Source organism: Cibotium barometz, chromosome 34, assembly GCF_041138505.1.
Source record: "Cibotium barometz isolate CiBa-2024 chromosome 34, ASM4113850v1, whole genome shotgun sequence".
NCBI lineage: Eukaryota > Viridiplantae > Streptophyta > Polypodiopsida > Cyatheales > Cibotiaceae > Cibotium > Cibotium barometz.
In genome coordinates, this window is record NC_141079.1 from 13,127,329 (window position 1) to 13,139,686 (window position 12,358).

Sequence of the window (12,358 nt, forward strand, 5' to 3'; positions counted from 1 at the left end):
CTCAGAAAAACGCCCAAGATCTCCTAGAGCCTAGGGCTCTCATACCATGTCAGAATATGCAGCGGAAATGATATCCAAACTTGGGTAGACAAGAGCAAGTAGACTGCAGAAAATAATCAGCACAAGAAACACAGAGAGATGTGTGTAAACTCTTCTCTATACACAAGATCCCGAAGATACTGAATGAGAAAGTGGAGGAGGATGGGGGGCAATATATACAAGCCCATGAGGACAGTCGGTCAGCACTGGAAAGGGCCCACGACTGAGCAAAACTCCCACGACTGCTGAATATAGCAATCGGCCAGCATCTGATGCCCCACGCCTGGACAGTACAAGTCGGCCAGCACTCAGACAGCCCACGACTGATACAGATGCAGTCGGCCAGCTTCAGAGTGCTCCTGGCATCAACTGGCAGCCCTCCAGCCACTAGAAAAAAATGGGAAAAATAGGGAAAAAATACGGGGAGTGTGGAAAAATGATATACGGGCGGGCACACCCACAACAGAGGCCCTGGTGTATACAAATAGACAGGAGATGACTTCTAACAGCTTAATCAATGTCTATCACCATGATCAATCCCATTTTAGGATTGTTTAACATGGTATCAGAGCTTGGGTGGGATCTTGGTCATGGTAAATATCTATATATAGTTTTTCTTGGTTATGAGTTCTTTGATTGAGCAAGATTTTCAATTTATTATGAAAAAGAATTAGCACACTCATATTATCATTTGAATTTGCATCTGTGAGGATTTGAGAGAGATTTGGAGCCGCCATTCTTAAGTTTGAGAGGAGATTTGTAACAAGGAGCTTGAAAAGAAGCTGCCCAAGAGTGTTGCAAATGGGAGTTTTGCAACATGGAGAGCCTGCTCATCATCATGGAAGCTAAAAATGGAGATTTCAGCAAGTATGAAAGCTATGGAGTCTTCGGTGTCAACAAGGAAGCTACCAAGGAGACAAATGTCTCAAGAAGGTATTTTGTGAAGTTTTTGCATCAGATTTTTGGTGTAGAATGCTCTATGTGAGAAGGTTTTGCTATGTGGTGGGATTAATCAATCCTACAAGCCTTGCATTGTGGCAAGGAGCATGCTGGAAGGTGCATGCTTGTCGATCTCCGAATCGGCAAGTTGTAATGGGCTGATTTTGCAGCTCATATGGAGCATGTCATAATGGAAAAGCTCATTTGGTTTGCTCATAATGATGGGCATGATGATGGTGGAAGTCACAAGGGCTTTCACAACATTAGCACCTTAGATTTCTTACAAGAAACCTATGGAAGAGAACCCTTGAAGGAGCATGCAAGATAGCATGCATTGTGGAGCTCAATTAGGAACTCATTGTGGCCATGTTAGTGGTCAATGTGAACCTCATGCAAGGGGTTCAAGAGGCAAAGAAGTGCAGTCAATAAGAGCTGCAAACTACAGTCAAGGAAGAGCGTTGAGCAAATAGCAAGGAGTTAAAACCGCCCAGAATAGTAAGGAGTTAAAACCGCCCAGAATAGTAAGCATAGTGAGACGGCTTTAGAGAACCGATGGTGGGTGTAGCAAGAAGGGGCCCTCAATAGCAAACATTATGATGAGCTAAAGCACAAGCAAGTTCATGACGGGGAAGGCAACCTGGCAACGCAGTTAGCAGTAGAATGGCGACCAAGAGAAGCCACAACAATAGAATATTGAAGAAGCAAAGCGAAAAAGAAGAGGTCCTGGCTGAAAGAGAACGAGCAAGGCAGAGAGCTCTAAAAAAGCAAGCTGAAGTGGAGGTCTTTGGCTTTTAGGTGGAGACGCTCACCTGCATCAACACCATCATCCACAAGGTGAAGAGAACAGAGAGAATGCCGATAAAGAGATTGAAGCCATTATGGCTTGGATTGGTGTGAAGCGAAGGCTATAAACAAAGCAATATTGACAAGCAAAGGTAGGTCCGTCGCTAGGCAATTCAATTGGCCATCGTAAAGCATGAGAGAACGACGGCAGCCAACAAGCAGTAGCAAGCAACAAACATCAAAAACAAAACACCCAGTGAAGAGAGGTAGGCGGCAATTACAACACCAAGAAGAAGACGAACCACGTGGGATGTGTTATGCAGAGTAAAGTTTGTGTTGGGTTTGTTGTACCTAAGATAGCGAGGTAGAGAAGATGTTAATGATGAACGGCTCAATCTAACATGATGCCAGTTTGCGAAGAAATGCATCGTGGCGCGTTGCAGAAAAAGTTGCAAGTGCAACGTTGACAAGTTGAGAGAAGACTCAATTTTATTTTTTTTCTAAAAAGGCTCACCTACCAAATAAACATCTTCTTAAAGTTTTAAGGGTGGTTTCACATGCACACATATTCTTGTAAGCATTTCATTACTTGTTCACATGCTTTCACATGGCACATTTGCTTCATGAATCCGGATTCTGTAGAGAACATGTTCACACACAAAAGAGCTTTGTAATTTTTTATTTTCACCCCCAGCTTATGAGGGTAACCGTACTCGAGCCTGCGTGCTCAAAATGAGATGTGTATTCACCCATTGGTATGAGGGTTAACCGTGCCCAAGCTCACCGAGAAGCTCAAAATGGTTGTCGTCATGTGTACATGAGCGATGCACGGACATACATGCAACACAGCGATTACGCCCAGATTATGGCTACAACTAGAAGATATATACACCTAGATGAATCCAAGAACATGCCCAAATTTACCTTACCAGAAAGTGCAATTTATAAACTCATGGTAGTCATCCACAAGACAATAAACCATCAACTCCATCATGCATAGTATGGACTAGATACTATGACATCCCCACTAACGTCATCATTGCCCAATAGTGGGTGTAGAACTTAGTATCAATATATGCACGCACACACACACCCCACGCGCGCGCGCACACACACACAGCATACATTCATACAAAGGTGAACTGCTCCTCACTGGAGACCAATCACAATCAGAAAACAAATGCACAAATTTAGATCACTTAAACTTGACAATTATTGTACAACACAATCATCCACAAGATCTGAAAATAACAAGACACAACTTGACACCACCACTGGGGCCGGAAAGGGCCGAAACCCCCCCCCCCCAATACAATATGTATTTCTTGGAGTATTTGATGATTACAAGTTTCAAGGGCTCGTAAGCCAGACTTCTCAATTCATGGAGTGAATACAAATGAATCAAATATTGTAGATGTTGTCGGTGTCAAACCATTTGTTGATGAAGACCGTGTCATAGGAGTCTCCCACCTTTACTGGGCTAGGCACCCGCACTACACTGGTCTTCCGGGACCGTGCACCAACAGGCACGCCCATACTAACACCTAGCAAGGTGATTCACCACGGGGAGAAGAAAACCTGGTTCTCCAAATGAAGCATTGCTCCCAAATTCTCAAGCCTACTGACCTTCACTGGCTCTCAAAACTTAAGAGCATGATCAAGGCAAACACAGGGACAATTGGTTCTCATAGACTCCCAAAGTGAGAGAGAGAAGAAACATTTGTAAAAGAAATTCTACAAAACTAAATAAAGATATTTGATTTATATAAAATCTTATTAGATAAAAGAGGAGAAAACCTGGATTTTTATAGCATGAATGAATTATTTGTCATTTCCATGTGAAGTTGTATGGTGCAGGCTACAGGCTGGTTCAATTCACATAGGACAAATACATGATGTACGGAGCTGTAATCCCTGTTACACAAGGGTTGAGAAAGAGAGAGAGAGAGAGAGAGAGAGCTAGTGTTGTCGGGTCCTAGCTGCAGCTCCTTTGAAGAGAGAGAAGGATACAGTCGGCTCTTTTGCTGCAATCCTTCGAAGAGAGAGAAAGAGTGCAATCGGGTTTACTACAGCACCTTCGAAGAGAGAGAAAGAGTACAGTCGGGCTTGCTACTGGCCACCTTCGAAAAGAGACAAAGAGTGCAATCGGGTTTGTTGCTGGCTACCTTCGAAGAGAGAGAAAGAGTGCACTAGGCGAAGGTAGCTGCCACCTTTCCTCCACACCTTCACTCATTATGTGGCCTTCCCCCAACCTCCTTGCGTGTAGTTCATTTACATGACAAGTACACGACTTTCTTTAAATGATTTGTGGGCACCCACACTTATTAGTACCTATGGTTAATAGCTTTAATGAGTGTGAACACATAGCCTTATAAATACAAAGGTTAGAATGATAACATTTAAAATAAATGAATATGTCAAACTTACCACCTATTCACATGCAATAAAAATATATCAAAAGACAAGCACACCCACGGTACACTAGAGGGCGTCCCCATCCAGTGCACTGGCACAACATAACAGGCAGTCACACGAAAATAAATCACGTGAAAACAAATCCGGCATACAAAGATGAATGCACATGCACATGCACATGCACATGCAATGGACAAAATCTCCCTTTCATGAAACTTGCACAAAACATTCTAGTCGGGCACAAAACTGGTGCGACAGAATGTGAAAACCCTGGCCTTCCTATGGAGTAATAGTCCCATAGACAAGATGCGATACAAACATGAGTCCTTCCATGGAGTGACAATCCCATGGACAAGATACCGTCCTGGTGATACACGGGTGGCACGATACATGCTCCCGTCCATATGGCACGATCCTAGTCACACAGGTGGCACGAAACTGGTTTCTGTCCATGTGACACAAAATAATTGGCCCTTTCAAATGAGACACCAGCCTGGCTTCATGTGAACATGACACAAATCTGACCGCTCTATGGAGTGACATTCCCATAGAAGTGGCACCAAAATGGAGATGGACCAAATGGGTGACCAAATTGGCAAATGGTGATAAGGTCTGTGTACTGAGTTTCAATCAGAGCTCTAGAGATGCAAGACAAACTCAACGATAATGAAGCCTAGCACTAAGGTCATAACAAATAGAAAGAATTATTACAACAAAAAGGTAGTTGATAAGGCATATCCACCACTAAAGACAGAAAGAATTAACACAATATCAACTCGCAGCACCTTGGACAAAAACTTCACAATGTGAAATTTGCATGTCCACTATAGCATAAAGATATAGCTAGATGAATCCATGCCCAAATTCACCTTATAATAACCTCCTAGTAGTCATCCACAATACAATAAACCATCAACTCCATCATGCATAGTATGGACTAGACACTACGACATCCCCACTAACGTCATCAATGCCCAATAGTGGGTGTAGAACTTGGTATCAACATATGCTCCCACACACACACACACACACACACACACATAAGAGCATACATACTAGAAGATATGTCCATGTGGCACCATTTTGATGTGTACACATGACACACAACTTGCCATCAAATGTTCATCGTTCATCCTCATCAGTTGCAGCCTCACTTCAATATGCATCTAGTTTTCCATGTCACAAAGCTTATTGACAACTATGGACTCAAAAAGGCTACGGTTCTGTAGTGCAAGCTTAAAGGCATGTATTCAGTAGGCCATAAGAAGTTTACATAGAGCAGACTTTTATTGCACAAGAGATCAGCTTCAGTTCGCAAGTATGAAACACCTCACCAGTAAGAACACAAGGCAGAAGCAGCAAAAGACTTGAATGAAGCATCTTGAGCCATAGCCTACAAGCTCCATAAATACCAGGCATGCCTGGCAGGTCTGCCAAGTAGAACTAGCCAAGAAGGGCTATATATGCATATGACAGGAGGCTAGGCAAGCCGCAAGAGCCATGCACAGCCTGCATAGGACAGCAACAGAGGGCTGCTGATAAACTTCTAGATCTCGCTAGCACAAGCAGCCCAGACAACGGTGCCTAAGGTAAGTCCTCGACAGTTTGCCTAAGATCTCATTTCGTGTCCGGGGCAACCATCAATATACAACAAATTCCTTCTTAGAAAGATTAGACAACTCAAAAAGTAGCACATTTACTCCTCTTGTCCACTGATATAATAAAGAAGGGTATAAACAAAAATGTGTACAGGCATACACAGCAATAGGAAAAGGGTGTAAAGCTAGATGGCTGGCATGCACGGCAGTGGGGAAGGGGCAAGCTGGCTGGCATACATGGCAATGGAACTCCAGCAAGTCTCTGCACACTCGGGATAGACTAGAGCTCGCTCCTACTGGTATTACCCTTCGCTAGGGTGAATTGTCTGGATCTTTCTAAAGGCAGTAATGCAATCAATTCTTGCCCCACGGTTGGCAGACATAAGCATGAGGGTTTTTTTAAGACTAGGTCTGATTTATGACTTTATCATGTTTCATCCATCTAAAACTATATAACTGCAGCAAGAAAGTTGCAGTCTCTACACACTCAGGATAGACTAGAGCTTGCAGTTTATATAATGACAACGGGATTCCTACTGGTATTACCCTTCAATAGGGTGAATTGTCTGGATCTTTCTAAAGGCAGTAATGCAATCAAATTCTTGCCCCACGGCGGGCAGACATAAGCATGAAGACTAGGTCTGATCATCCATCTAAAAATCTGTAACCAGGAAAAAAATTAGGTTCATGTGTGTGTGTGTGTGTGTGTGTGTGTGTGTTATGAATGTATATTTATTTGTATTTATATTTACACATTTATATTTATATTTATTCATTTATTTGTTTATATTTAGCGTAGAAGAACACATAAGATCTAAAATTTATTGAATATGAACGCATGATTTAGGAATAAAATTTGCTTACCTTCTTGAGCTTCCTCTCCTGCTGCGCGCTCACCAAAAACTTGTGAAAACTTCCATTCCAGAGCTCGTGGTGCAGGCCCCACTGAAGGCACCCCGCCAGTTCCTCCCCCGGAGATCATCACTGCCTTTTAACCCTGCTAATAGCAATTTTTACAGCCAAGAAACTTCTCCTATTGTTTGCAAACAAGAAACCTGACTGAAGCAAATCATAGGTTCTTCATCTGGGCACTCCATCTTCCATAACCAGACTTCTTCTGAGCTCTTGTAAATGGGACTTTGCTGTGGCATAATTGAACTGAAGTAGTGTAGCTGCACTACATTGAATTCAATCGCTTGATAAAGCTGAAACCCCTATGAGAATCCAATGGAATCTAACCAAATTTACTGTGTAAATAGGCCAGATTGTAGGCTTAACAAGCAAATCTGGGTGATGACAACAAGACCCAGATTGTAGGCTGAACAAGCGAATCTGGGTGATGGCAACAAGACCCAGATGCACAAATGGGAGGATAAAGAAAACCCAAAAAGCACAAAAGTAAAAGAGAGCAAAAATTAGGGTTTAAGCGGGACACAGAAAATAGAACCCAAAGGCAGAAAAGCAATACAAATAAAAACTCGCTATTATTCAAAGCTGAAAAAAGGAGCACAAGCCGAAGTGGTAGCTGTCAACGGCCATGGACGGAGGCTGTTATTAGCACGGTGATGAGCTTCGGTTTCTTTCCGGGAGGACACCGCACAGAGCTGATGATGATGGTGCTTATGCTAGCGCCTGCTTTTTTCCCCTTTTTGTTATAATGGGCAAAGCAATGGAAAAAAGAGAGAAAAGGAAGGTGAGGGACAGAGATGGGGATGGGGAGAATGATGCGATGGAAGGCGCAAAAAGCCTGTACCCTCTTTAAGCTCCCTCAACCTCCTCCTCCTCCTGCTACAACACCTGCAGCCCTGGCGCTTGATCTCACTGGAGCTTCTCTCTCTGCCCCTGCTTGCTTGCTTTGTTTTTGCTGATGCTTGCGCTGATGGGGCTGGTGATGATAATGATGAAAATGGAGACGATAACGTCGGTTAAGCGGGGCTTTTGATACGCCTGGATTCGAGAGAATCTTTAGAACATTTAGAACAGTGAAAGTCAAAAACTATGGGAGATGATTTCGCCCATGGTGAGCTTCGGAAAGCCTGAGAGGTGTGGGTGCTACCGTTGGGCAGACACACACTCAAGAATTGACGCTAGATGGGCTCTTTCCCTTGATCCTTGAAGAGGATATCAATGGAACTTGGAGAAGTCTAGGTGGCTTTGTTGAGGTAGAGAGAAGGAGAAGCCTTGGACGGAGGATATTGTTTCATTTGACTTGCCCATGTATACAAGATGTCGGTTTTTGCTACTTGAGAGACACCATGAGATGTCCATACTGTGTCGCCACATGTTTGCTCTTTTTTTGGACTTGTTCCCTGTTTGCTTTTGGATATCTTATCAATAGGAGGCATTACTTTGCTTGAGTTGCTACATTTGCCTACAAATGGATGCCGCTATACTTGTTGTTTAGATTAAGGTTTGTTTGCTTATGTTGGTGAATTTTTGTGACCAGAGCACCTGGTCGTCGAGGACAAAGTTTTGGACCTAGGGAGGGATTGCATTCAACATTTTTGTGTGCGTGCATAGGCAGCAAGACTCTCCATACATCAGGGCACATTTTAGCTCATCATCCATGTGGTTATCAATTAAATAGAAATGCTAGATTATCTTTAAGTGACTTGTGCAAACGAGACTCTCCATATATCATGGCATTGTTGGCTCATCCTCCATGTGGTTGGAAATCAAATAGAAATGCTAGATTACTTTAACTTATGCAACATTTGTAACTTAGTTATTACCAAGGGGTTATCAATAGCCAATGAAGTTTCTACTTAAATATGAATAGGATAAACAACTACTTTGGCCTCTTTAAATATTAGAGGTGTACATGTCAAGTGACATTGTGTGAACTTAGGCTCGATACCCTCAAGCCCACACATTCACCTTCCTTGGTAACACTCAACAACCATTAGTAAGTGTATAGCCCCTAGCACCAATGCCTTGATAATTTTTACTAGTGGCTCTGCTTGTGAACAACTTTGATATTCACGAGAAAAGGGGTGGCACAAAACTTGTGTGCTAACATCATAGTGTGTGTGGTAACCCACATAATGTTAAAAATGTAGAACTTCATCTTTGTGGTTTGTGTAACTACTCTAACCAAGGCAACGCATATCATTCTTCTTCATTTTCTAGGAAAGTATTTAATATGCTCAAGCCTAACATCTTTGTGGTTTTCATATCTACTCTAACTAAGGCAATGCATATCATTCTTCTTCTTTCCATTGGCACTCCCAAGAAAAGTATCCAACATCTATCTATAGTGTCCCAATGTGTGTAGATGTGTAACCTAGCTTGGTGTGATGGTGAAGCAACAAGTATAGTTACTCTTTACATTAGCCAATTCTTTGTCAAAATCTTCTTGAAGCTCTTCTTGTTGGCACTTTTTCAAGGTCAATTCTTTAATGCTCTCGCCTCCTTTATTTGTGTTCTTTGAATTGCCTTCCTCTCACATTGTGCTTTTTTCTTACATAGCCATTGAACTCCCTTTCCATAATTATATTCCCACTATACATGCAAATTCTTGATGAATATATCAATGACTCCTTCCAAGGTGAATGTATGATATCGGGTGGTCAATAAAGCCTTACGGTGCAGTGGTCATCGGTGCTATGGTTGTTGTAGTCAAAGAAGAAGCCTAAACATGGAAGGGATGCAATTTTTGTTTAGTTGTTGTCACCGTGGTTGCACATTAGAAGGGAATCCAATTGATGGGTTGTACCATGGACCAAGCTTGCACCCACCATGGCCCCAATCCAAAGATGTGTTTGGTGATGAGGTTATGGTGCACGTTTTTGTGTTCTCTTGAATTGCATTTTTGTTTCCTCCTTATGGATGACAGGTTCTTGTGTCTTCCTCTTTGGTTTGAGAGGTTCTTGTTGGCTATCATGAGAATCACCTTCCTTGGTGTGTATTTCCTTAAAGATGCATGATTGCACAACACTTTAATTGCCATCCTTCTTAGCTTTATATGACAACTTCTTCATGTAGTTTCCTCCTACTTGTCCAGCTTCTTTGACATTCCACCTTCTCTAGTGCTACTTCATTTGACATTTAATTTTCTTTGGCTTAATGTTTAGCCCTTTTATAAGGGGATGTAGCATGGATGTAATGGCTCCTGGCATGTTGAGTTTCAGCAACTCATGGACATAATGGCTGTTGAAATGTGGAGTTTTAGCAACTCATGAACTCATACACTTTGCTTTCTTCTTTTAGTTGCTTTCATCGGTGTTTGCACCGACTCAATTTGCATTCTCTTCAACTAGTTCTCTACACTTTGTTTTCTTCTTTTAGTTGCTTTCTTCAGTGTTTGCACCAAATCAATTTGCATTCTCTTCAACTCTCTTTTCTTGCTTTCTTGGACATTTTTATTATCCTCTCTATCCCTTTTTTTAGGGGACCCAAGATTGAAATATTTTTTCCAACTCTTAGGCTCCTGCACAAGTTCTTTCTTCTTTTTAATTGCTTTCCTCGTATCTTCTTTGTAGCTACTTTCCTCGTATCTCCCAACACTCATGCTTTCTTCTACTTTATCTCTTTCTTCCAAATTTACCCTCATCTCTTTTCTTGTGGAATCAAGGTCACAATGCTTATGCAGGAACCCCTCTCTAGTTGATGAGGGTTTTTTACATGTTTCTTGCTCATGCGGCAAGGCTTGAGAGTTTGGCAAGGGTTAGTGAGGTATGTTAGGTGCCTCTTACAATTATGATTTAGTTAAAGGGGATGGTGAGGCTGGGTTATCTAAAGCAACTAGAAGCTCTTCAATTGATTGTTTGGTGCTTCCATATGCTTGTTGGAAGTGGAGGGGGATATCCTACTCAGCCTGTTCAAGGGCTATAGTAGAACACAGTCTTAATTTGAAAAAAGAGAGTAGTTTTTTAGCTAGATGTTTGAGGGAAACCTCTCTTTTTTGGGGGGGGGGGAGACTCAAAAAATATTAAAAATTCTTAAGATAAAAGATAAATGATATGTTAGGCACTTAAGAGAGGCAACCCCGAACATTTCCGCACTAAAGTAGGGGGTATCGTGTAACATGTCCCCACTATTGTAGGAGAGGTGTCCCCACTAAAGTAGGGTGGAGCCCCAACAATTTCCCTACAAAAGTAGAGGGTGGCCTCTACCATGTTCTCATCATGGACCCATGATTAGTCACAAACTCCACTTTTTGGGGGAGACTTGACTCCCTTATTTGGCCCATTTAGGGCCCGAATTCTCCCTAATGCTTGTTAGACACACCTTTGAATGTGTCGAGTCTCCGTGATGGCAAGATATTATCATTTCCTTGAATGCAATGACACGAGTGCAAGCCAAATAAAAGAAACAGGCTACGAAGGAGGTTACCAAGGCCTCAACCTCAAAAGACCCCTCACCTGGCTGCTGGAGCACAACACAAAGTTTCAACCTCAAAGGAGGTCAAAGAAAAACAAGTGCAAACCAATGATAAACCTGGCAAGAAGGAGAATCTACTTCATCTTGTTCATCTATAATTGATCTTGCAGAACCCAACCCTAAACCTATGCTAGATAAAAGAAAAGCCACAATGGACCAACCAAGTTGTCCCACATGCCCAAAGGAGTACCCGACCCCATTGAGAATTGGTCAAATATAATGATTAAACTAACTGACGAAACCATATTTCTTATATGGTTTCGTCAAAGGAGTACTCGACCCCATTGAGAATTGGTCAAACATAATGATTAAACTAACTGACGAAACCATATTTCTTTTATTGCTTGATGGCGGATGGTCACCGAGGGAGCTTAGCGGAGGGAGCTTTTCTTGGTTGCCCTCTCTCTCTACTTGAATACTCTCTCTCTAACTATTCCCACCAGCCTAGCTCAGCCCAGCCCACTAGCCCCCCGCCTAGCCCAGCCCCCTCCACCACCCCTTCACCACCAACCTTGCTCTATTACCATATTCCCTTCCTCTCCTCTCCTCTCTCTAACCATCTCACAATTTTCTGTTGCTCTTCTTTCTCTCTCTCCCTTGTCTCACTCTCTCACCACCAACCTTGCTCTATTACCATATTCCCTTCCTCTCCTCTCCTCTCTCCAACCATCTCACAATTTTCTGTTGCTCTTCTTTCTCTCTCTCCCTTGTCTCACTCTCCCCTCTCTCTCTCTCTCTCTCTTTCTATCTCTCTATTCTGTCTCTTTGCTCAAGCTCTCTATCTTGCTCCTCCCTTTCTCTTTCTATCTATAACCTCTGATCTCTCCAACCATCTCACATCTTTTCGTTCTATTCTCTCTCTCCCTTGTCTCACTCGTCTCAATATCCCCCCCTCTCTCTATATATGTCTCTTTCCTCTCCTCTGCCCTCTCCAACCATCTCACATCTTTCCGTTGCTATTCTCTCACGCCCTTGTCTCATTCATCTCAATATCCTCTCTCTCTCCCTCCATCTGTCTCTTTGCTCACTCTCTCTATCTACCATCCCCCTCTCTCTCTATCCTTCTCTTTCCTCTCATCCTCCTCCTCCTCTCTCTCTCTCTATCCTTCTCTTTCCTCTTATCCTCCTCCTCCTCTCTCTCTCTCTCTCTCTCTCTCTCTCCATCTATTTGCTCACTCTCTATATCCTCCTCTCTCTTTCTC

General features: G+C 42.6%; 1 protein-coding gene across 3 annotated transcripts in view; it reads right to left on the reverse strand.

Annotated features, from left to right (window-relative positions):
* Nucleotides 1-7,980, reverse strand: part of LOC147618711 (serine/threonine protein phosphatase 2A 55 kDa regulatory subunit B beta isoform-like) — a 55,104-nt gene extending 47,124 nt beyond the window's left edge. For all 3 annotated transcript variants that reach the window (XM_086773745.1, XM_086773744.1, XM_086773743.1), the window contains exon 1: nucleotides 6,639-7,980. In XM_086773745.1, coding sequence (XP_086629871.1) covers nucleotides 6,639-6,756 — 118 coding nt within the window. In that variant the 5' untranslated portion in view covers nucleotides 6,757-7,980. The remainder of the gene's footprint in view (nucleotides 1-6,638) is intronic.
* Between the last annotated feature and the right edge of the window lie 4,378 nt (nucleotides 7,981-12,358).